Consider the following 27,565-nt stretch of genomic DNA (forward strand, 5'->3'; position numbering starts at 1 on the left):
AACTTATCATAAATTGTACATAATCTATGTCTGATCATCTGAGGATTGAACTTTAAATGTTTCTGAAAGTATCAGAAATTGTACAGAATCTATGTCTGAATATTTGAGTTGTGAACACATTGTAAACTAGAACTAAAATGTATGGAGCTTTTCTCCCCGAGTCTCCACTGTAAATGGACCTGTGTCCAGTCGGACTATCCTGGTAAACAAATGTAAAATAAAAATAAAAATAAAAAATATAAGAAAATCTCATTTTCCAATACTTTATTTTCTTATTTTGTTATTTTTTTAACATGCCATTCTTTCTTGCACTTTCTTTCTAGCTTGAAACACTTTCTTTACATAATTTTTATGATATTCATAATTTGTACCTGAGATCTTATTACATCTCTTCTATCATTTTTTTTATTTCTATCATTATACTAGCATTCTCTAACTATGCTACTCAAATAAGATGATGCCTATTGCTTTTACCTTGTATGTAATATCTTTCCTTAAATAATAAGTCTTTAATTTTATCTTGATTCTTTTCATAAATTCTTCATTTTGCCAGATATTTTCTATCATTCCTTTCTAAACCATTTTAAAGTATCAATACACATTGTTTTATATTTTTTTTTCATTTTTTTTCTTACATCTGCCATTCTAAAAACATTTTTATATTGCTCTTTAAAAGTTAGCCACCCTTCAGACCAGTTTTTATAACACACTGTAGTGGAGATATTATCTTTCCATAAGCACATACTTATTTTCCTCCCATTTTCATCCCATAATTTCTCCTTTATTCTTTTTATTCCTTTTCCCAATCTGATATACTCCTTATTTTCTTGTATTTCTATCCATATGGCTGAGTGATCTGAAAAGCCTGTTACAAGTGTTTTTCCTTAGCTATAGTTAAACCTTTTGATATAATAAAATAATCTATTCCTGTCTTATAATACACATCAACTATTTGTCCCCAAATGATTATTCAAGTCTTTAAATTGCTGCATTTTATAACTTCTAAATGTTCTTATCATTTTCTCTCTTTTTTCCCTCAAATTACAATTAAAATCTCCTCTTTAATATTATATTCATATTACTACATAATCCAGAATTTTATAAAATACATTTTCCCTTTCTTTACTTGTAACATAGGCATACAATTCTATAATTCTATATACCTGATTATGTGATCTGAGATCTACAATAGTTAATCTTCCCATCATTACCAATGTTGTCTTCAATATTTTCACTGACTTTGTTCACAGTACATCTGCGCCTGAACATAGTTCTTTTTTCTAGATTCCATATTGTATCACCTCCCCAAAGTTTCTTTGTAATCTGTCTTCTTGTGTCAAAAATCTTACATCTTCCAATATCATTATGCCAACATCATACTTAATACACCAATTTATGATGCCTATTCTTCTACTTATATTTTAATACATTTACATTTACTGAAAGCACTCTAAAGTTATCATTATGTCTGTGCTGTAGGTTACCAAAAATTATGCAAATCTGAAGCATTTATCTCATTTGCATTATCCATTTACTTTCTTTTTCTCTTGTACTCTTATTTCTGTAAATTTCTCTTTCTGTCTCTTATTCTTTTGCCAATAGAGTAGTACTTTTTATGTTTCACTATTTTCCAAATATATCTTCCTCATCAATTATATCAGAACCTTCTTCTATACTGTGTTTTGTTTCATTTTTTGCTTTATCCTTATCTTTATTTTTATCCTGATCTTGCTTCCTTGCTTCTTTCTGATCTTTTATTGGGATTGTTTCTTCCCTCCGTATACTGCCTTCACTTTTGTTTTCTTCTTCTTTATTGTTTTTCTATGGATTACAATCCATTTATAAATGCCCATTTTTCTTACATTTACAACATTTCAGTTCACAATTTTTGCATAAAGCCCTGTTTCCCCACAAATATAACATTTTCTCTTATCACAGTTACTTATCAACTGATCATCTTTTAAAAAAAAACATGTTTTCAGTTGTTCCCAATATTTTATAACACTTCTGTTACCCCTTGCAGTTATCATACTAGAGATATGAACCATTTTTCTCCATTTTCAGTACAATACGACAGTTCCATCCGCCACTCCATAATCCACTGTTATCATACACTTTGCTAATGCCCATAACATCTTTACAAAGTTTGAGTAAATGTCTCTTTAAAGTCTCTTTTTCAACTTCATTTCAAAATTGAATATGCATCTTCTTTTTTGTTTTTCTGTGAAATACTTTAACCACATAATAATTTCATGGATTACAGTTATTTTTCATCTTTTACTCCCCCCAAAACTGCCCAGAACAGAACCTGTCTCAAAAATAATGAAACAAAATGTCTTTTTTATGAATAAGAATAAAAGCTGCTACCTAATGAGCCATCACTCCAATATGACCATTAAATTTTCTGAAATGCCATACCTCTCCATTTCTTTTTCTTCTTTGTTATGAATTTTCACCATGAATTACCTTTGATTTTTGACACTGAATTCCTCTCTTCATCTCTTATCACTTTCCCTGCAGTTTCCTTAACAGTCTCGGCATATGATTTTTTTTTCTGGCAGTCTTCTTTCAAAATGGCTTCTGATTCCTCTGATTGGATTTTGTCCATAATTTCACACCATGAAACATCATTTTAATTGTCTGGCTTGCTCTGCAACAACAGTTCACACAAAAAAACATCCTGCAACCCTCCTGACTGGAGTTTTGTAATAACACATCCATCACTGCTTTGAATGTTTGCTTCTGATGAAATAAAGTTTGCTGAAACAGCTCCTCAGAATCTTGTAGAGCCTCAAACACTGCATCACCAATTGTCTCTATGCTGTCCACCATCTTGGATATTCTTGAGCACTGTTCTCCCAGCCGCCACTGTGCTAGTATCAGAACAAACACTCTCCTAATGAGTAGGGAAAGTTCTCCATTGCTATAGTCAAATTTTTCCTAGTAGTGTAAATACCACCTCAGGTGTCTCCTGAAAAGAGGCTACTAGCCTAGTGAAACTAACCAGGTTGACTAAGGCTAAATAATTCAAAATAAATTTTAGCACGTTGCGACTTCATTATTCATTCATTTGTAAAGCTTATAATAGATGTTTAACATGCATTTACCTTCTTCTAGCCAAAAATGTTTGCATTGAAATATGGTTAATCTAGCATTTGGGAAATTTTACTACCTCTGTGCTTCCCCAGCAGTATGGTGACATGTTGAATGATTCTGAGTGTCCTTATGGAAAATCTTCAGTTGTTGCATATGCAGAACTGAGATGAAAATTGTTTTGCATGTTTTCTTTTACTTTATTATTTTCTCCTGTTTTCATATATTTAGTTTTTCAATTCAAGGGCAGTGTGATTAAATTAAGGTAAAGATTTTGGTTAATTCTATTTCTTGCTCATTTTATTGTATTGTGACTGAAGATAGAGCTTGGAGTCTTGAAACTTGTGCACAGGTTTCCAGTCACTCTTCCCTAGAAATATTTTTCAACTTAAAATTACTTATGTTCACTTTACTTACATTAATGTTGATTTTTCACTTATAATCTGGCAAATTTACATAAATTCATAGTTCATAGGTAAGTACTAGATTAGCTGCCCTTGTAAGGCAGTTTAAGCCTAGCCAATTTCCCTCAAAAGTGAGAATCAAACTCAGTATATAGTGTCTGGGAGGTAAACACCTTAACCATTAAGTCAACCCCTAGCATAATTAGTCTTTTGTTCTGTAAAGCTAGGTTGTGCAATATTGCTATGTCAAATCTAACCTTGGAAGCCTTCTGCAGAGGGAACTGTTTGGATATCCTTTCTGATACCAAAAGCTTGGCACATTTCTGAATATTATTTAATTTATGCAGTTGAGGGCATATGCACTTCTAATAGCACATTTCTTCACATCACTGATTGGTCTAAGAAGGTACATTTATCTCATATGCCACTTTTTTCTTTTTGTTCACATTCAAAGGTTTGATTTTGATCATAATATTCATCATGAAAAACATCACTGCATAAACCACTAAACCTTCTAAGTGTTTGTAATTGTCACTAGGCCACAAATCAGGACTCAAAGATGTTTTGACTCTATTACATTTGAGTCCAGCATAATGGGAAACATAACCATAAGTACCATCACTTCAGTCCAGTCACATGTAGGAGAGAATGGGCTTTGAATTAACAGGTGCATGACTACATAAAATGAGAATGAGTTTAAGGCCCTCCTCAGCTATTTATGTATGGCAGGTCTATATGGTGCCCCATGTAGTGATTTCAAGGAGGTTCCCTCGCATGATCCCAGCTTACTGCTAGTAAAACCATAAATATGCTCATAATGTAGATAAGTTGCAGACTACCCCTTGACTAGTGATGGGTTACCCTTACTCCAGCCATCATCATGTGCTAAGAGAAGCCTAGATGGGTCTCCCAGTGGTATTCAAACATCTTCTCTCACATTACTGCAACTGAAGAATTCTGATATCCAGCCTGATTACATAGAGTAGCCCTTCAAGTCTCCAAATGCTGACTTGGAATTTGGAATCAACATCAGTTCATTTTCTCCATAGATCTTCCCATGAGCTCTACAAGGCTTTGTGATTAGAGTACAGGAGATACTTGTTAGCATTTCTGTGCTGCTTGGGCCAAAATGTTCAATCCAGAAATTAGACATATGTCAGTTGTTTGATATCTTCTGGAAGCTGTCCTCAAAGGTGTAGAAGCAGATCCTTAGGGAACACAGGCTGATGCCAGCTATACACTTTGCATATATTAAATGCTGGATCCTGTATGTGCTTTCAAGGTGCCTAGGTCCCACTGCCCAAACCTTAACAACTGATCACATGCTTCGCACTTTACATGTTTGGTGAGTGCACACTGCCTTCACTTCAAGTTTGAGGTGGAGAGGGTTTCTTGTCACCTCAGTATGTTGGACAGTGGACTTTGAAAACCCAGACATTTCATGTTTCTGAGATAACTATATCTAGACCTCCATCCATGTCTCTCCACTGGATGAACTGCTCTTTGAGTAAACTTTCAGACTGAAGAAATCCAGCATGGACTGGCCTGAACTTCCTTATGCCCATCTTTCCAAAATGTCTTAAGCAGGCCTGGTTGAGAAGGAGGAGAAGCCCTGGGTCATTCCACTCACAAAACCTGTTTTTAAATATATTTTTAAACACGCTGCTTAGTCAGTCTCTAAGCATCCAGATTCTACTCCCTATGTTCGTAAAAAAGCTGATGCTCTGTGCAAGCCCACAGCAGAATGGAGTGGCATCCTAATGAATTGTTTTAGGGCAATGTGTAATGTAAGTTCTTCAGTTACGATTAGGTTCCAGAGTACATAACACCTTTTCAGCTTTTCATCTGATTTTCGAATCAAATGTTTTGGATAGGGCTGATAAAGGATTTATTTTCTGCCACTGTGAAGCTTAAGTCTTTTAATTATTTGTCTCAATGTTTAAAATGCTAATCCTATCTAATGGATCAGACACTGTTCAAGCTGGAAGATCTCCTTGAGTCTAACATCACAAACAATCTGAAAAAAGCTCTTGCTATAACCTCTGCAACCTCTATAATGGGCTTTCATGTGGTTTACTGTAATTGTGACTACAGTGATGCTATGGCTAGGTTAATAAATGTACATAGAATGGTTTGAACTCTCTTCCCTTTAAGTTGACTCCTGGCAAGGTGATTTGATCTTCTCTTTGGTCAGGCTTCTCAGGACCTGGCTAAGAACATTCAAAAGTTGAAACAGGTGATGACTACAGAGAATGGTGACTATGACATGTTACTAGCCTGGTTCTCTTCTTCTAGGCCAACCCAGTCCTGAAGGAAGAAGAAGCCTACCAACAAAATGAGAAGAGACACTAAACATCAAAGAGTGTTGCCTCCCATGGCTGTACTATTCAAATGCTCAGAAGGGTATTGCCGGTCGGCTGGTCAGGATAAAACAGACGAATATTAATGGGTTCTGTTTAAGCAGCTTTATTGCACACAACTATATCAGAAATGAGGCTTTCTAACTTAAATTTAAATAAACTTAGAAACAGACTGACTACCACACTCATACATATTAACACTCTGACTGTTCTCTCAAAATGGCACTGTTGCCTGCACATGCTCAGTATTTATATGCATGTGCTACATCTGGAAATGCTTCTTAAAGGTACATACACTCTGATCTACAGGTATTTCCTCTCACAGAACATTTGCAGTACTGACTGTTATAGTGGAGACCAGGTCTTTGAGTTTACCATGTCTTATTCATTGAGTTCTAGTCCTCATCCCAGATATGATGTTGTATAGCTATTATTGTCATCTCACAGAAAGAGCAGCACTCAGGGACCAAGCCCTCTATACATAATTCGTAGAATAAGCCAAAATTCTGCTACACAGAGCGACACTTGAGTATGTTGTGTCTTCAGAAAAAAAGGAAAGTCCTCTATGTCTGTCTTTTCTGAGTTGTGAAATTGATGGGAGACTTCAGTCCAGTTTTTATTATTAGAGACTACAGTGAAAATGTGTGGTACCAAACTCCAGGGTGTCATGTCATAGGACACCTGGATGGAATCTCTGGACCATTGCAACCCAGTCTGTGATGTACACTTTTGACGAGTACCACTTTCAAAATAATATAGTTGCCATTTGATCTTTCTTTTGTGTCAGAGTATTTATTATAGCCATGATGGTGAAATCATCATAAGACAAGAAATTTCTTCTCTTCCCCTACCTATAAAACTGAATTCAGGTGGCCCTTCCAAAAACTCCCTGATAACATGCTGTGGTTGGTCAATTCCATAGTTGTAGGCTCCAAAAATCTATAAAAACTGAGCTAAATAATTTTTGAGTCTAACCCATTGTATTACTTTCACTGTGGCAGAAATAACTGCTTTTCAACATCAGTTAGCTTGCCTGTACTGAAGCCCTAGAAGTCATGGCTTTGACAGCCTGGCTGAGGGCCTAGAAGGTCCAAACTCAGACTACAGACTTGTAGTAGTCATAATTTTTCTATTTCAGTCACGCAATTGAGGATGTGGGTATTGCAGTCAGCTGTAAAGATCAGTAGTTATATACTCGTCAGAACCTTGTGGACTCTCTTTCTGTTTTTAGTCATTTTTCCTTAGACTCTGAAGTGATAGACACATCCTCTCTTGCTCTCTGGGCTTTCCCTTCATGCAGCAAACGTTGTTACAAATCATGATAATAGGTGCTTTGCTATAAAGCCCAGGAGCTTACATCAGTTACTCCATACTTCAAGAAAGGCTTTCAACCTAGGAGAGGCTGGAATAGTATTTCTCATCCTAAAGACTATGGAATAGAAGTTAAAACTAGATCTCCTCCTGCTTTGGTCAGATATTCAGACCATGGTGTGCTACACGGACAAACTGGGAGTGTGTGCAACCCCTGGGTATGGGGAGGATACAGGTCTGGCAGTGGGCTATACATCAAGACATCATCTTAGCAGACATTTATTTCCTAGGTGTTGACTCCTTAAGCTGCAGATTCAGTTTCCTCCTAGAGCTGAAGATTCCAGAGTTCTGACTTGTCAATGTTCTCTGATAATGCAATGTTCTTCATATCAGACTGTTCACCACACATGAGGATGCAGTCCTTCCTCTGTTAATTTAACAGGGCAAGAATGATATTGAGGGAAGATAATCTCTTTCCCCTAGGAAAGAAGAGCTCTGCATGCCTTTTTCTGTTCCTTTTGATTCTGCACCTCTCAAAAAATTCAGCGAAAAAAGATCAAATCTCATTTTCATTGACATCTGCCAACTGATGAGTAAAACTTCAGGTTTTTATACATATCTCTCAACCTTTTAGCACAAAAATTCCAGACAGTAATGAATATAAAGGGGTAGCAAAGGCCCAAAACCATGTATGTGTGCTAAATATTGCTCCTGTAGACTTAGAAAGTTGATAAAATAACATGTTTTGCATTATACATTTTCGAAGGATATGAAATCTGAAACACGAATGGCTGTCATCATTCGGTGACTCCAGTCCTCAATGATTTTGCAGAAAACCACAAATTCTATGAGTAACAGATCAAAAATATGGGGCAGAAATCATGACATTCTGCAAAACGGTGGATAGTTAAGATGTATGTCCTTGATAGTACCAGAAACTGTCCTTGTTCAGGCTAATGCAGTTAATCTTGGCTGAGGTAACAGCAGACTCCGCATTTATTTACCCTGTTCCAATGTGGTCTTCCAGTAAAAGTTGTGGAGGTGATAAGAGCATCTAGAAAGCCATCCACTCATCAATCATATTCTGCTAAAAGGAAGAGGTTCTCCATGTTGGTAGAATGCTATAATGTATTTGCTTTAATAGTTTAGCTTGTGGTTAATCCTAATTTACATGAGACAACTTGGTCAGTTTGGGTCTTAGTTATTGCATAATCAAGGGGCATATTCTAGGCATTTCTGGATATCACAGTCTGGCACAAGCTGGTCAAGCAGATCCTTAAAGTAAATTGTGTATTTTTGCCTGCTTGTAGCAAATCCTTCTTCTCTTTTGGACTTAAACCTCATAATCAGCATGATTGCCCATCCTTACTATGAACCTGCATGTTTGAAAACTGTGAAATGTGTCCCTTGGGAGATGCTTTTCTTTTGTGGTCATTATCACTTCATGTGAAATTTCTGAGATGCAGGCCTTTACTTTTCAGGAAGCCTTATCTGGTCTTTTATAAGTACTGGGTACCTCTTGTGATATCAGAATTATCCTTAAACCAGTCCATTCAGCTCCATCAGGGATGGGGAACAGGATTAAGTGATAAGAGAGACCCCAATACCTTGGTTGCACACCAGCAAATCAAGTTTTACTTGAGAATGTACATTATTTTAGTAAAATGAAGCAGCTGTTCATTTTTTTCATCCAGGAAGAGAATGAGGGTCTTGCAGTGGCCAAGCAAATTATTTATACGTGCATTTTTAACTGTGCTTTTTTATCATGTGACCAATTACCCATTAAAAATGCTGTTGTCAAAGCAGAGTCAGTGGTTAACACCTTCACTAAGCCTGATTGGCTGATCTAGAATTTTCAGGGGCTGACCTCCTTTAGCACTTGAGCTTTTGAGTCCTTGCCTTCAAGTCTTTCTTCAGCTCCTTTCTTCCAAGATGTTTAGTTTTTCATTGTTTGGGGTACAGATTTTCTGATGTCAGATATAAAATGTTAGGCAGCAGTTCAAACTTTCAGACAAATTCAGAAGTGTTACTTAGCCTGGAACTCTTTTTTAGCTGGGCTAATGTACTCTATTCTGTATTATTCAGTGCTCAAAAAAGCAGAAATTATTTGCTACCAAGCTCATTTGCATCTGGTACCTGATGAACTGTACAATGTGCAGTTGTGCACCCATGAAATGCTACTGTGTGACTAGGAAAGGCTGGATTGGTTCCATTTGTATCGTTAAACGGAGCGCATACTACTGGAATTTCTACACTGTTTCTCTTCATACTGGTTGACTGCCATTTTGTGTTGTTTATCTTTCACTTCCTTAATGTGTTGGCTACCATATATTCTCTGTTTTTCACACCTTTGTTGCTAAGAGAAAACATCAGTATCAAACCGTTCTAACTATTAAAATATCTGCTTGCTTCTGCTGTTTTTCTGTTTTTGTGATTTTTTTTTTACTGTGTTTTGACTTCATGGCAAATCTATTTTTGTTGCTTCCTAGTAGCATAACTTTTGAACTACCACTACTGCTTTTTGATTTTGCTAGTAAGCTATTGTTACTAACAGCTTCACTTTTGAACTCTTTGCAACTACTGTTCTGAATTTACACTGTTACTGCTGTTTGAATGTTCTCACTTTACTATTTTCTGCTACTATTGCAAATTTTCTGTTGCTACTACCTAGCACGACCACTATTTAACTGTTGCCTGCTATTAACTTGCTATCTGCCCTAAAAGGTTTTGCTTTTACACTATTTAACTGTTGCCTGCTATTAACTTGCTATCTGCCCTAAAAGGTTTTGCTTTTACACAAGTTGCTGTTGTCCTTCTGTTCTTGCTCTTTCATTGAGCTCTGTTACTGTCATTTGCATTTTTGTAGACTTACTGACATCACTGTTTTTGTACTGTTCTGCTATTGCACTGTTGTTTTACTCAGTGTTTTTCTTTTTATCTCAGCACTGTTGCCACCAATATCAAAGAAAACTATAACTCAGAAATAACACCCACTCGTGCTCTAACTCATCTCTAATGGTGTATCCCATGTAGCCAAAGAAATTGAAATCTTAATCACTGCCAGTAAATTCAGGACTAGCTTCATACCTTTCACACAACTCATCTCTCTGTACTACCTTTTATCACCCTTGAACGAGTGACCTCTGCACATTTCTAAACAAAAAACACTGGTTCCATGGGTCCTGACAACACTCCAGGTCACCTGCCATCACAAAACAGCTAGTACAGCCACTTCTGAATCTTTTTAACCTTAGTCTTTTCACATGTTATGTATCTGACACTTGGAGAACAGCCACTGTTGTCTTCATCTTCAAGGGTGGCCCACAGAAGACCATGGTAACTATAGGTCTATCAGTTTAGTACTACTGCAAAGTTATTGAACACATTATTTTGGAGGTAATTAAGAATGGCAAAGGTGACCATTGGATCCTCTACCCTAATAAGTTTGGATCGGTAAAATGTAAGCAATGCCCTCTTATCTGGTTGATTTTTTTTTTTTGATAAGGTCACAGACGCTTTAGATGACTACAGTGTCAACCTAGACCTTGCAAAGGCCTGCAAAGGCCTTCAATGCCACTTCCCACAAAAGAATCATAAATAAAGTAGCTAATCTCATTGTTAACTCTCGTGTTATCTGCCGTATAGTGAAAGTACAAAAAAGCTCATGTTGTTAGAGTAGGGAGGAGTATCTCCTGCAGCATTACAATTAATATTTGTGGCATTTCTCAGGGATTAGTCCTAGGTCCCCTCCTGTTTGGCATTTTCTTTTCTTTGATAAAATCACACATTTAAGGTCTATGGATAAATGGATTATGGAAGACTACAAATCAAATGCTGTTGTTAACATCTCCTCTTGATACCTACTGACTATCAAGGTTTGATAGGACCAGTTCCTCATTTATTAACTGTGGGCTTACCTGAAATGTTAAGAAGTGTTGAATAGTTACTTTCAGTAAGACCCTTATCCCTTCTTCTTCTTATCATATAACTGGTGTTTCTCTCAAAACAGACTCTGTTATCAAATATCTAGGTACCCAAACACAGCTTTAAAGGCTTCAAAAATGTCTAGCTAAAATAAAAATCACTGAATTAGTCTATTTAAATTACCCAGACAGAATAAAATCTCTACCCTTCTATACATTTTACAAGTTCTATCCAGGTGATCTATGCCTATCATTTCATGCTATGTTAGACCCTTTACTTTTTCAACCTGTTTCAGCTTCATAGTTCTTACAGTTCTACTAATACTCAGTTCAAGGACTTGGCATAATGGTTAGGGTATTTACCTCACAAACAAGAGGTACAGGGTTAGAGTCACTCTGAGGAAAATTGGCTAGGCTTAAAATGACCCACAAGGGCAGCTAGCCCTAGTACTTACCTATGTACCCTCCACTGTAAGATCAGTAATACCTACTGGTATACATAGTTTCTTACTCAACAGATTTAATACCTCTGTAATAAACTCCATCTTCATATCAAGCATATTATCTTCCCCAGGTCCTCCAAACAAAACCTCAGTGATTGGATGAATGGCCTTAAACTTATGCCAGGCATTAATGACAATTATCTCATATACAGAGGGCCCTAGCCTATCTTTACCATTATAAAGGTGGTTTGACTATGCTTCTTCATGACTTTCTTGCCCTTACTTAGTATGACTCTATGAACCTGTATACAGCTTACCAATATTTGGAATCTTGATTATGCACAAGCAGGTACAGACCATTTTAGCAAAATTCTTGCTTTATGTTATTGGCATTCATTTCATTGGAAGACCAGCAGTTATGTAAAGTTTGCATGTTGAAAGGACTAAATCTGTGGTACCATCTCCCTGCTACACAAGGCTTTGTTGAAGTCCAGTTAGAGCAAGTCCATTTAGCTTCCTCTGTCCACTTTCCTGATAACATAGTCATAGAACTGAATAAGGTCAGTCTGACAGGCTATTCCTACTGTGAATCTGTGCTGAACTGTATTAAGCAGCACTTTCTCCTCAGAGGCTCTTGTGAGCAATGACTGCAAGATGGCATCCATCATTTGTTTAGGCATATTGGCCTTTAGTTTCCTGGACTGCTCCTTGCAATGACTTTGTTGATAGAACATACAACTGTACTTTCAATCCCACAAAGACCTCTTAAGTAAGAAAACAGTGTTGAAGAGTTCTATCCGATGTTTAATTATTGTTCCTGCAGTCCTCCTTAGGATCCTATGTGAGATTCCATTTGTGTATTGTCTTCCTTTATTATCAACAACACCTTCTTTCAGCCCATATGTGATGCATTATTGCCCAGGTTACTTTTCTAAAGTTAGTACAGCTGTGTAAGGTGCTCAGCTCAACATAAAAGATGTCTGAGAAAGAAGCCTTCTAGCCAATAACAGCTCTGGCTGACTATTGGCTTGTTCCTACATCAGATATTTTATATCCTGTTGTCTTCTTTACACCTTTATGTTCTGTACGTAGTCAAATAATTTTACAGTATCAGTTACTACCATGTTGAAAACTGTTATAATCAGGGTTGCCACCTTTCGTTGTGGCTAAAACCAGAGTAAAGCCACACCCCGCACATCACCAGTAACCCTGCCTATCCCACCCCTCTCCCGCCCACACCCTGCCCATTTTATGATGTCACAGCAACATCACCTGTCAGGAACTGCCCTCTTTTTTCCATTCCTGCTGCGTGCTTTCGGCTGATTTACTATGATTTTCTGTAAAAAAGCATAGTAAATCAGCCGATTTACAAACTCCAGTAATCTCCAAGTGTAGTACCTCGTAGGATGCGCAGTAGCAAACCCCGCCCCAAACACACCTCCAAGCATACGGAGCCAGCTTCAGCATAAATACTGACACTCCCTCACCATGCCGAGGTATGAATATTATGGCATGCCTAAGCTGTCCGAAAAAGTATAGTGTATTGGTGCAGTTTTAGTAATTTTACTACTTTTTACTATACATTCCAAGCACCCGCTCAAGAATCCCATGCCTCCAGCCATTCGGCATGAATACTGACATAATAGTCACAGGCAGAGCTGTATATTGTATTTACGCAGTTTTACTACTTTTAATTACTACTTTTTACTATACATTCCATTTTACTATACATTCCAAGCACAATACTCGCAGGCAGAGCTGTATATTGTATTGGCGCAGTTTTACTACTTTTACTATACATTCCAAGCACCTGTTCAAGAATCACATGCCTCCAGCCATTCGGCATGAATATTGACACAATAGTCACATCCTGGTAATAACAATCACAACATTCGAACATGCCTAAGCTGTCCGAAAAATTATAGAAGCACCTGTTCAAGAAACCGTAAATAAAAATGCAAACATGGCAAAAATGTAAATAAAAATGCAAACATGGTTTAAGTATCATGAAAGACATGCAGCTTATTACATCACATACAAACTAATCACAAAACAAAATACAAAGTACAGCTAGCAACAGAACCATGAAACCTTGAAACAGAGATGCACTGTATTACATCACGGTAAATAACAATCACTACAGCGGGCAAGGTAACATCATGTGCACCTGTTAGCCGCTATGATTCCGGCCACCCAGTTCCAGTTCATGCAAATCCTGGTACTCTTTAATATGTCTAAGTAGAACAAATCTTCATCCTGTTTGCTGTATTTCTCATGCCACAGGAATTCATCTCATCATCCCATTCATCTGCCTAAGCTGTTTCTTGCATCTGGACCACATGGCCTCAACAGCATTTGTATGTGCACCAGTCCTGGGGTCTGCAAAGGTCTTACTGTGGTTGACAGTGAGGTGGGTATAATTAATCTCAGACAGTTCACTAATGCCCCTGTATGCAGCCCATTCATCAGACACAATCACTGTCCCCGATAAGACATGCCGTTGGATAATTGGGAGTAAAGTGGCTGCATCCCTTTTCTCAACAAAGGTGAGGTAGCCACTTTTCAGACTGCAGTCGTATATACCAAATACCCACCTGTCCTTTTTTGGCCAAGGCTCGACCGCGGTTATATTTTGCCTTCACAAGTAGGCATTCATCGATCTGAACCTCCTGACCTGGCCCACCCAGCAACATGGGGTCGTTCAGCAGTTTCCAGCTGCAGACATCCCGTAGAAACTGATACCAGTCCACAAGGCAGTTGCTTGACACTGACAAGTGCTCTGCAAGCCTGCAGATGGGTAGCTTTCTTGACCACCAGTACAATATCTTCATAAGGGTATCTAGAGGCAGCCTGCTTTTATGGAAAAATGTCCCAGAAAGCATTACTGTCTTGCTCCTACACTTTGCAGCAGTGCATCTCCAAGCGAATGAAGCACTATGCCGAACCAGAGATAGATCCACACAGGTGGCAGCATCTCTCCTTGTGTGCAATGCCAACCGAATGGAGAAAGGTAATAGATGGCAGAGAAGAAGTTATGCAGGTCAGGTAGCTTTCATCCATTTTGTTCAGGCAAGGAGATTGTTGCAGGTAGACCAAAAAATACCTAGGAGGTAAAGTTTAGCATGGTCATCCATCCTTTATATAGGGAATGCAGGAGAACAGGTGTTAATGTTAACATGCTACAGTTATTCTCAAACATAAAATAATCCATTCTGGCCTGAATAGGTGATAATAATCTGTAAAAGTACAATTTACAGGGTTTACTGTGTTTATGAGGGGTGCATTAAAGAGGTGTTACAGTTCCAATTAGTACCTTTTATTATGTCATTATATAAGTACCGATTTTTGTTGGCACTGAGGGGGTGCATTAAAGATGTGTTGATGTTTTTAATTAATAGATTTGCATGTAATTCATTTGGTTCATTGTTGGTTTTCATTACGGAGAGCACAGTATTAATGCAATAATAGATTTAAATGTAATTAATTTGGTTCATTGTTGCGGAGAACACAGTATTAATGTATCAATGTATTATGTGAGTATATTCATTGACGTGACACTAAATTAGCATGCCTGTCACTCAGCTTGGCTATCTGCCTGCCAATCATTAAGGACACGCCCCAAGCTGCGCAGAACGGACAGCGAGGTACTACACTTGTAGATTACCCAAACTTTGATAGTCTGTTTCCTTTTTGAAACAGGATACTGGAGTTTGTACAGTGTTTTCCGGACTGCCGGAGAATCAGTTTGACTTCCGGATAGTCTGGAAAAAAATGGAGGGGTGGAAACCCTACTTATAATTGTGTATTACAAGTCCTACTTAATGTTTTGCTACAAAGAACAGATATAAGCAACTGTTAGTAAAGATAATATAAGAATTGATGTCAAACAACATCAGTGCATATTGACACTAGGAACCTTCTTTGGCTTGTGCACTGATGCTCAACTACAAATAAAAGTGGTCATGTTTGATGCTTCAAATACAATTAAGCATATACAGTATGTGATGAACTGCTACCCCGATGACTTCTCCCTTATAAATGTACTGCTCTGTTAAGTGTGTCACACAATTATATTTTTCAGGTTTCTTGTTTCCATTTATCCTGACTTCTTTTGTATGCTGTGATTGCATCTGTTGGTCTTCTTGAATAATTATATTCCCTCTTGGAAGGGAGCAGCTAAAGTATCAGCATCCAAAATAGAAGTAAACCAAATAAACATCCATCCACCCACAACCCCCCTGTGACAATCATCCAACACCAAGGTTTATATCACTGGATGGTTAGCTCTGCCACAATTGTTCTTCCATATAAAACACTCACACTCACATCTATGGCCATTTTACAGTATCTGATCCACCTGATGCGTGTCTTTGGAATGTGGAATGAAACCAAAGCACCTGGAGGAAACCAATGTGAACACAGGGAGGACATGCAAACTCTGCACAGAAGGTACACCAGATAAATAATTGCTATGAAATTGGAATCCTGCATTTGTATCGATTCATTTATTATCCTTACATTTTAGCGGCTCTTCTCCATTTCTGAGTATGTCTAACAAAACATGATGACTCACAATTATTATAAGCACATTAAAAACATGTTTTATGGTAAGTAATATTCTCTTCTGTTGAAGAAGTGCAACAGGTAAAGGCATAAAATGGAGCACCTGTGAGCCAACCACAGAAGGTCAATTGTAGATCCACTAATTATTCGTGGTCCATAAGGACAGGCTTATAATGCCCTATTGGTTCTAATACAGCATTATATTTTATATATTCTACAGGGAACATAAGGCAAACTGTCAGGACTTAAGACACCATTTGAGTATTTCAAGCCCTGCATTTCAGGAGATAGCATCAAATGCTACAGGAAAAATGAGGAGCACTATTATACCCATGTACCGTATCAAACAAAAGCTACCTCAAAATATATTGTAATCACTAATATTCTATAAACACAAAAGTGAAATATATAACTTTTCTAATTTTAAGAGGGGGTTCTAAATAAAAACTCAAGAGAAGTAAGACTGGGTCAATGAACTAGCTATGGCAACAGTAACAGTCCATACAATTATAGCTCTTTCCAGTTTATTCTCCAAAAACATAATAAGCATAACCTTTAATGACTTTATTGTATATATGTTGAATTTGTGAATACAGTACAAGACATCTCACCTACGGAAAGTCCATTTTGTTAACTGCTTGGTCATACTTACCCTTCAACCTCTTTGCCAGTTCCCTAGTAAACAGAACATTTGCCAGCTTGCTTTGACTGTAGCATGCAAAACTGCTGCAATTCTTCACTAAGAAGGTGTCTTCAAACTGAATTTTTCCTGTGAAATAATATGAGGTTTGATTACTAATATCACTTCCAGATCTGTAGGTATCATAAATACAGTCTCTATAGACATACTGACTTTGAAAGGAACATAGCTCAAAACTTCTTGGCATAAAAAATCTTGACAAAGTCAAACATAATGGGGGAACAAAGCCCCCCAAAATAGGGACACATGTCTTTGTGTTACCGTGCATTTTCTGAAGGATATGAAGTTTGAAAATCAAATGCCTTATCATTATTTAGTGAATTCGCTCCTCAGTGATTTGCCACAAAAATCCAGAAAACTACAAATGTTATTAGGAACAGATGAAAAATATGAATCTGGAAAAATCAGAAAAGTTGAGAGTTATGAAGGAAAAATGATGGAAGTGAGAAGGATTGTTCCTGTTACAGATCCAAAGATATTTAACTATGTGTAAGATTAAATACAGACTTTGAAATAACCATACCATAATAAAAATCCACTGGAAGCTGCTACTATGGCTACTGCAAGCACTTTTAACTAATGCCACTAAAATACAGACAATAATAGTTTTAAGTTATCAATTTTTTCCAGATTTATTGTCTGAAAAGTGACTAATGTGTTTTCTGTCTTTATCGTATACTTTTTTAGTTCTTTGTTACAGATTAATAAGTTACATATATTCTCCTTTATAGCTCCAGTGGTATCTTAAAATTGTCCACTCTTTATTGTTGACCTGCCTTTTTATCAATATTTCCATATGTAGCTCACCAGTTCGATCTCTTGTCATTTGCCTGTGATGGTACTCAAGCTACCTGAATAAGCATGTGATGCAGAATAATGAAAAGGTCTTACGTCACATTTATTAACCATATTAAGTATGGAAAGTACCAGAAATTACATTTATTTATTAACCCTATAACGTATTGGAAGTACCCCAAACAAATTTATTAACCCTATAACTTATGAAAGGCACTCCAAAACATATTAATTTATTAACCCTATAACTTATGAGAAGTGCCCGAAACACATTTATTATTAACCACATAATAAATATTCCTTGGGAGGCCCCTTAAATTATTTATTTATTTACTAACTACAGGATACAAAGTCAAGGGCAATTCCCACGATTCTTTTGTTAAGGAAGTAAATCAGGCTAAAGTGAGCATCTAAGAATATTTACATACTATCCAAATCATCTATGGGCAGAGCATTCTTTGGAGAGGACTCCTGTAATAGTAGTCATAACATCTTGACTTTTGCCCAGCAATATAATTTGTGCTGCAGCTCTCTTTTATTTATAGTCAAATACATCCATAAAGTGATGCTTGAATCACACTGAAGTTTATCATCTGATAGCAAGAATCCCCTAAAATAGAACATTGCCAGCTGCCATTTTTAGTTTTGTCTACTTCTGAACCTTTGCTATTCGACTATGTCTTCAGTGCTGAGCTGCTAACAGTGCTCTAGTGTGCAATAATGGTTAAGAGCCCATGAAGCTACAAGGAAGGAGGAGAGGGCCACATAGCCCTCCCCCTTCTAGATTATGACTGATTTGATAGACTACAAGGACTGGCTCAGACCCTGGAAGCACTACCTAAATATGATAATGTTTGGAGAAGATGCATATTGAGGACCAGGTAGCTACATCCAAAATATATTTGGGTCTGAACCCCTCTGAGAAACACAGTAGCACATGCAGTGCCTCTTGGGAAATGGACCCTCACATGACCTGGAATTGTTTTACCATGACATGAGTAACAGAAGCAGATGGGACTGGTTCTGCCCTTGTCAGACTCAGAAGGAGATAAAGCCAATATTGCTTGTGCTAAAATGAAGCTATTAACAGCAGTTTTGGCATGTCCTCCATTATATTCTGTAATACCCTAAGGATTAGGTGTACCGGGGAGAAAGTATAGAAAAAAGCCTGCCCAGGAACTGGAAAAGGCATCTTTGCCTAGGAAGCTGCCATTGGCATCCTAGTTCAATACCCTCAGTTGTCTCGTTCCTGGGAAAGCAAAAAGGTGCACATCTGGTGCTTCCTATTAAATATCGCTCTCTTTAAAATCTACCCATGGGGCTTTGCTTCTAGTCAGCTAAAATGCAGACTCTTACAATTGGCTATACAGTGCCCTGATGATTAGGGCTGACTCCCAGGTCAGTCCCCATGGTTGCACTGCTACTCTGTACAACAGGTCAGAATGTATACCTCCTTGTTTGTTGGTATACCACATTATTGTGATACTGTCTGTTTGGATTCTCTGTTGCCACATGGATTTGAATTTCTTGATGGCTAGAATTACTACCATCATCTCCTTTATACTGATTTACCTCCTCCTGATGGCCCTCTGCCATTCCCCCTGGTTCCTCAGCCTTCCCACATTAAAAAACCCTTGGCTAAGTCCATGGCATCTGTACTGATTATCTGGCACACCTGAGAATGAATGAATGGCACCCCCAGGTTGAGGCAAACTTAGTTTATTGACCATGAATTTTTATTTATTTATTTGTTTATTATTTTTGCAGGGTAGTAGTGCTGTAGGGCACTTCAGGAAATGGTTGTGTCGACATCACCTGTTTCTCAAGTGCCCTTGCAATTTCCTCACATGCAGTCTTGCCAGTGGAACAGTCAGGATACAAGAGGACATATACTGAAAGACTCAAAAATTCTCTTGTCAAGATTTAATTGTACTTGGAGATTGCACTAAAGTACTGGGACAGAAAGAAAAGCCTGTCTGAGGAAATTAATGCCCTTTGCTGTCCGTGTCTAGTAATGCTGCACATGTCTTCAGAGGCATAGTTAAGTTGTGGTGATGTGGCAGTTGCCCCAGGTGTAAATTGTTATGGGCATGATTGTTAGATCCTGATAGGTCTTTAGATCATTACTGGTATTTACAAATCAATGCTGGTATTGCTTTTGTGGTTAGAACTGAAGAGCTGCAGTGCTCAGTCTGTGGCAAAAACCTTTGCACCTGCTTGCTACAAATGTAGCGAGTGGTTTGCTACAGTTTAAAAGGACAGAAGAACTTTTTTATGCTCCTCTGGTTCCTCAAATCTGAGGAGAGAAGCTGGGAAAGGCATTGGGTGCAAGAACAGTTATCTATACCTCTGCTTGCCCTGATGAACACAGTGCAAATATGGATAGTTTAAAGAAAGTCTCAAGGTCTGGACCAAATGCCTCCAAGACTGACTTTTCTTCCAAGATAATTTTCCATGTACAGCTAAATGTGAATGTCCTTCTGCAAACAACAATTACTGCAGCCAGGCATTTGTAAATACCCTGGATGCAGTAGATATGTCAAAAATCAAGGAGATGAACTGCTAGTGTGAACCCCCCCCTGCTTCATATTTTAGGAATTAACTGTGCACTCTGATGATGGTAATGTTGAGATGGTTAAGACTGACCATGTAAACTTGTGAAACACTAATCGATGATGTTCTAATCACCCTAAAACAAAGAAATGTAGTATAGCCAACTTTGTAAAAAATATTATTTTTGCTTGGTATTATATAAAGACTGACATAATGGTGTAGGATTTTAGAACTTACATAGACAACACATTGTCCTTAAAGCACTAGATCTCAAATACTGTCAGAAAATCCATCTTCTTCTCTCAGCTCATATTCTGTATGCTCTTTTTCTGACCCTGTGCTATCACAGTTTCCCTTTACTATGCCTTTATTCTTACCATCAGAGAACATGATGCTCAGTTTGGCATATATCACTCTAAAGAACCCTCCTAGCTAGAAGGATCCCAACATTTTGTAACCAAAAGAATATCTAAGATTTCAAGAACCATTATTATTTGGATAAACTAAAACCCAGTCCTTATTTTCTTTGATTCAAAGACTCCTGCAAGGTGATCTATGTCTTACCTTCTGAACTATCTAGCCAAGCTAGACTTTCCACTGTGTGATACCCCAAACCTCTTGTATCAGAGACAACATGGGATATATGCAAATTACCCTTTAAGGGTATCAGGTGTATCAGCTAAATGGCAATTCTGAATGTCCATGACTTTTTCTTTTACTTTTAAGTCTATTTATGGACAATTTCAGGCCAGTAAAGCCAAACCCTTCTAGCTGTGAACATGCATGTTTCTGCCTTCTTATGGCATCATCAGCGCAGCATAAGAGGAATGTTTGGTTGAAATTTGGAAACACAGGGTTGTATGCATGTTCACAGCTAGAGGGGTTTCGCTTTACTGGCCTGAAATTGTTCATAAATAGACTTAAAAGTAAAAGAAAAAGTCACAGACATTCAGAATTGCCATTTAGCTGAAACACTTGATATCCTTAAAGGGTAATTTGCATATATCCCATATTGCCTCTGATACAAGAGGTTTAAGGTATCACACAGTGGGTCTAGCTTGGCTAGATTTTTCTTTCTGTGTACTTTAACTAATTGTTTTTTTCTGTGTCACCTTTTTACTCATTGTTTTACCTTCTGAACTATGTTAAAACTTGATTTCTGTGATCTCCTTTTCCTCAAAAAACTCCTCTGTTAGTGGGTAGTCCGAAGACCTAGTTGTATAAAAAAATATCAGCAATTCTCTATTCTAGGATAAATTCATCATTCAACACCTTCCTTGCCTATGGAACCAGCGTCCTCTACATAATTAGAGTGTAAAACTCCAGTAACATTCACACTCCAATTAAATGAAGGAATAGGAATCCATAAATTCATAACAGAAAACACTGGCTACAAACTTATAGGTTCATAGATTAGTACTAAGCTAACTGCCCTTGCAAGCCATTTTAAGCCTAGCCAGTTATCCCTTGTGAGATTCAAACCCTGCACTTTGTGTTTGTAAGGCAAACACCTTAACCATTAGGCCACCCTCCCAAACCTTTCCTCCCAACCCTCCCAACTTTTATGTTAAACCAAACATTAACACCTCTCCTTCCTCACTGTTCCTTTTCTACTTCTGCTTTACTCCATTTACTCCAACATACACCTACTCACTTACTTCCCTCTAGCAACACCTTAGCTAAAATATTTTGCCTGCATCTCCTAAATTAATTCTGCCTCCTGTCATCATCTTCTGAACTATTAGCTACCTTCAAGGGTTTTTCTTCTATGGCACTGTTTGCTAAGCATACAATGGACAACTTACTGCTAGCTTAGTATAAACATAAATATGTGGGCTACTAAAACTGAAGTTTTTAAGTCAAGAAGTCTAGATAAATTGTATCTGGAGTTTTCTTCACTGATAGCAAATAGACGTGTCTTTCATTTTTGAGAGTTTTATTGTTGTTAAATGACTTCCTTACTGAAGTCTAGTTGCCAAGTGGGTTTCTGGATGACATACTACAGCCAAAACGTCGAGGCTGAATTTATCTTGGTCTGGTTTTTTTTTTTTTTTTTTGTATAATACTAATATTATTAAAACTGGAAGAAATATAAAGCTGCCAAACCAAAAACACTTGATGAAGACATTTTACTGGAGCCTGAGGCAAAGTTTCAGAATATATATAAAAAAAAAAAGAATGTGAAATTTGAAGGCAAAAAATTCAAGTAATGGCACTGAGCCAAACATGTAGAATCTTCCAAGAATCACAAAGTTAACTCAAAAGGAAGGAAATGATAAAACAGAACTAAAAAAAAAAATGAAGGTCATTCTCTGTTCTGCTGAAATTATTTTTTTCTGTCTGAAGGCACCCTTAACAATAAAATTAAGCTTTCCAAAAGATGTAAATACTATGATTGTTTGACAGAAAGAAAAAAGTCACAGCCCACTTTTTGGTGCAGGTACTAGACAGTCCAATGGTATATAAGGAATCTCTTAATCTCTTTTTTAGGGTAATTTCTGCAGGCTTATCTAAGAATGTATCTTCTAGAGACAGAATTCCAAGAACAGGAGAATGATGCACCATAAAATTAGTACTGGTTTTAAACTGAGTACTGAGTAATCATCAGTATCTTTACTACTCTCCATCCTGAATCTGACTCGGGGTCTGGTGCATTACAGAAAAGTCTACAGCACTGGCAGGTCCCTATTGCATTAGAGAAACAAAATCATAGAACACATGAACAAGAACTGATTTCACTTACCATAACTGGTACCCTGAAAAATGTGTACCATCTACTGCCCCAAATCTGATATGAGCTCTACTGCAGGATAGATTAATCCACAGTAGGGGGATGTCCCTACCATGCTGGGGAAATAAAACCACAGATCACTGGAACAAGAATGATTTCATATACCATTTACAACTGATGTGAGCTACTTTTATTGATATGGTGAAAATCTGTTGCTGCATTGTATATAAAACTAATCCTGATGTCTTAAGGTGAAGGTGGTCGCCTAAACTTCCTTAAGTATTCCCTTTCCATCTTTTTGTTTCCTTCTATGCATGTGGCTCCAAACAAAGTTTTAGGCCCTTTTTTATACTGTTACTAATCAATAGTAGTACTACATTGAATACACTATGTAAAACATCAAACCAAAACTAAAAACCTAAAAGAGCTGTTGGTAGCTTGACTACACCAAAGCAATTTCCATTTTGTATTGTTTCATCACATATTCACTGCACAACAGGATGCATCAGATATTTTTTCATGTGGGAAAACCTTCACTCCTTAGTGAGTTAAATCTGCTCCACTCAGCCTCCCTCTGATTGTCTTCATTTTGCTCCGCTACCTCTGCCCTACCCCAATCTCCACCCATGCCCTTTTACTCTTCTATAATTAACTATTCACACCCATATAACAGCACCAGCCACTCAAACACCACACATCTATTCCTTTTGTCAAATCTCCAATTCATTTTTCAACTTCCTCTTTACACTTACTACTGCCAACAAAGACACAAGTTACTTACTGACTCTAATTTCTCACTCTACTAATAAAACAAAATCCACATCAGCAATGATACCCGTCTTCTATTACTGCTCCCTTCCTCTCATTACTCACCAACGACCACTGCACCCTTCACACAGTAAAACAGCCGCCAACAGCTACATTCTCACTTGCACATACTTTTGCCAAATCCTACTCAAATATCTATCCATTCAGTTCAGCACCTCCTAAACCTACAATATCTTCCCTATTATGTCACAATAGGGATAGGTCTTTCACTCAGACTAAAGAATGTATAAATATTTCAAATATAATTTTAATTCTTATCCTACTCTGCTACAATGTGGCGATGTCCAACTAAACTCAGCCCCACCCCAGTACTGATACCCCAACTAACACATCCATAATCACTTCATCCAGTCATCTTAGTTTAAAACCTTATCATCTTAATCTTCAGGGCAAAAATAATAAACTCACCTCTTTACATACCTGAAGAACATAACATAACCCTGATTCACTAGCATTTACCATGACTTAGCTAAAACCCAAAACTGCCTCAAATTAAATACTTTCCCTGGCTATAACATATTATGCCTTGATCACTCAGCAAAAAAAGTTGGGGCACAGCCCTTCTCTATCACAATAATCTTCAACTTAGCCTATATCCAAAACCCATTCCCTCTATCTCCAAAACTGAAAACTTAATCTCTACTCTAAAAATTAACAAAGCTAAATCCATCTGCGTTGATACCCTCTACTTATCACCTAGTAACTCCAACCTAGTCATCGTGAAAGATATTATCTCTTGGTTTCCACCACCATCCCCCTCAAAGATGTTTTTCTAGGGGACGCCAGTATCAACTGGAACAGTACAGCATTCTCTACCCCCAACCCTTGTATAAACCTATTTAATTTCTCACAATTAATCCACTCTAGTATGAGATATAACCAAACTACAGATTCATCCTCTACACTAGATTGTTTCCTTATTATAAATCTAACAAATACAAATAACAAACTAATAAAAAAATACAAACAAATGGAAACCTGAGGTGGAAAATCTCCAACTAAATTTATTTAGCGCTATCGTTCATAAAGAAAAGGACTTCTTCAAAATAAAATACTTTATACTAACCCCAGCTTATATAGCTGCACAAATAATTGAATAATCAAATCTTAATTACATCATAATTGACAAGCTTCATGTTAAAGGAAGCAGGTCCAAACAATGAATATACAAAATAGTATGTAAAAAGTAAAAATACTAACAACAATAACATACTACATTTCTTCTGGGTAAAATCATTTGTGTTACAATACAAGAGTAGCTCTTAATAGCAACACAGAACTAATAGATATATTTTCATTTAAGCCTGGATAGGCTGTAGCATTTGTCCGAAGCTACCACTGTAGTTGCTTAAACTTTAAATAATCATCCACCAAACCAGCCCTTTGCCCACTGTCCACATGGTCAATAATTGTAAATTTGAATGAATGGCCCTCATGTTTCAAAATCTGCACAGACAGAGAATTCTTAACCTCTTTCTTCTGTTTATCATATATATATATATAGTTATGCTGATAAATCCTATTTCTGAAACTATTTTTGGTCTTCCCAATATAAAAGCAATTACCATTTTGACATAATGCTGAATAAATTACCCCTTTTCACCCCAGGCTTAAATGAAAATATATCTATTAGTTCTGTGTTGAGATTAAGAGCTGTTCTTGTATTGTAACATAAATGGTTTTACCCAGAAGAAGTCTGGTATGTTGTTGTCGGTATTTTTACTATTTATATACTATTTTGTATATTAGTTTTTTTGGGATTTGCCTCTTTTAACATGAAGCTTGTCAATTATGATGTAATCAATGTTTAATTATTCAATTATTTGTATGGCTATGTAAGCTGGGGTTAGTGTAATGTATTTTATTCTGAAGAAGTCTTTTCTTTATGGATAAAAGCACTAAATACATTTATTTGGAGATTTTCTACCTCGGGTTTCCATCTGTTTGTATTTTTTTATTATAAATCCAGAAAAAGTTACACAGACTAGCATACTGTCAGATTCATTTAGTGACCACAATCTTATATATGCTCTCTCCTCCGTAACCAAAACCAGCAAACCACAATCTACAACTCGGTCAGGAATTTATTTAAACATAATAAGGATTTATTCCATAAAGTCCACCAAGTTTACAGTGAGGACTACCTCAAACAAATTCCCCTTGATAATGATAATTCTTCTTCAGTGAGAACTTCTTAAACATAATAAATTCTCATGCTCTCATAAATCACAAAAGAATCAAATCTAGCACTGCCCCATGGCTAACACTAACTACTAAGCAACACACGTACCTAAGCAACAAAGCATACCCCACCTGGCAAAAGGACAGAAGTACTCCAAACTTTCAACATTTACCATAACCTACATAATAAAACTAAAGCTCAAGTTAACCTGGACTAAAAAAAAAATTCAACTCACATCAAACCTTCCACTCCAAATCCTCCAAATATTTCTGGTCTATGTCACATGTCCTTAACCCTGGCAAACATTCTCAGCCTGACACTATCCCATCAGAGTCTAACTTTAATGTGGTTTGTGCTCTCAGTTCTCACTTTATTAATACTGCCACCTCTCTCAAATTATATCTGCCAATCCCCTCTCCTCCTACCTTTACTCACAACAATCTTATCTCCTTTGACCTCAAACCTGTCCCTACCTCAGCTATTAAACTCTTATCTTAAAAAACTCAAACTCACTACCTCTGTCCCTGACAATCTTTCTCCTGACTATCTAAAACCAATGACGGATGTTGCTAGTGATCCCATTTCTGTACTAATCAATACATTTATCCAATAATCTCATTTTTATTTTCATTTGGAAACAGAAGCACAGTATTCCACTACACAAAGAGGGTCCTAAAACCAACATTTCCATTTTCCTAGCTATAGCCATACTCTCTCCTTTGTCAGAAATTCTAGAAAAACACATCCATTTACAACTGCTAATATTCCTCCTCAATAACAACTCTCTTCTCTTCTTCCTAGTATGGCTTCTACCCCTCTCACAGCTTTAGTACTGCCCTTCTTGCCTTCCTCAGCAATGTGGCAGTCTTCTGGTTTCTATAGTATTTCTTGACTTATCTAAAGCTTTCAGTGTTGTCTCTCATCCTGAACTCCTACTTAGAATCTCTAAAACAGGACTCTTAACTAAAGCTGTACTCTGGTTCAAACTCTACCTTTTGCAAAGAACAGGAACTGTTAACTGGCTATGTGCTACCTCTTCCCAGGAACTGTTAACTGGCTATGTGCTAGCTCTTCCCAGGAACTGTTAACTGGCTATGTGCTACCTCTTCCCAGGAGCTGTTAACTGGCTATGTGCTACCTCTTCCCAGGAGCTGTTAACTGGCTATGTGCTACCTCTTCCCAGGAGCTGTTAACTGGCTATGTGCTACCTCTTCCCAGGAACTGTTAACTGGCTATATGCTACCTCTTCCCAGGAGCTGTTAACTGGCTATGTGCTACCTCTTCCCAGGAGCTGTTAACTGGCTATGTGCTACCTCTTCCTTCCTCCCTGTTCCAGTTGGAGTCCCCCACAATGTTTTCCTTGGCCCAGTACTTTTCAACCGATTAATAAATGATCTGCCTTCAGTATTAACAAACTACATCTTTGCACAATATGTAGTTGACTCCATCATTACGTGCTCATCTCCTTCTGTCTCAGAACTTTAAACAGATATGCAACATTCCTTCACAACTATTGAGTCCAGGTTATGCAACTCCAACCTCATACTCAGCCTTAAAAAACTAAATGCATGCTACTCTCTCCCAAAACTGTATCCCCACTAGAAAAGCCTCTCACTTTACAATCATCACCAAAACAGTTTGTTACACCAAACTACTAGGAATTATAATTGATGTGCATT

At 37.3% G+C, this 27,565-nt stretch overlaps 1 protein-coding gene across 3 annotated transcripts in view; it reads right to left on the bottom strand.

Annotated features, from left to right (window-relative positions):
- Positions 1-27,565, bottom strand: part of LOC122804952 (retinol dehydrogenase 12-like) — a 495,784-nt gene that overhangs the window by 54,200 nt on the left and 414,019 nt on the right. For all 3 annotated transcript variants that reach the window (XM_044075182.1, XM_044075180.1, XM_044075181.1), the window contains one exon: positions 16,750-16,866. In XM_044075182.1, the coding sequence (XP_043931117.1) occupies positions 16,750-16,866 (117 nt within the window). The remainder of the gene's footprint in view (positions 1-16,749; positions 16,867-27,565) is intronic.

Source organism: Protopterus annectens, chromosome 6.part0 (assembly GCF_019279795.1).
Source record: "Protopterus annectens isolate FY-2018-M chromosome 6.part0, PAN1.0, whole genome shotgun sequence".
Taxonomy (NCBI): Eukaryota; Metazoa; Chordata; order Ceratodontiformes; family Protopteridae; genus Protopterus; species Protopterus annectens.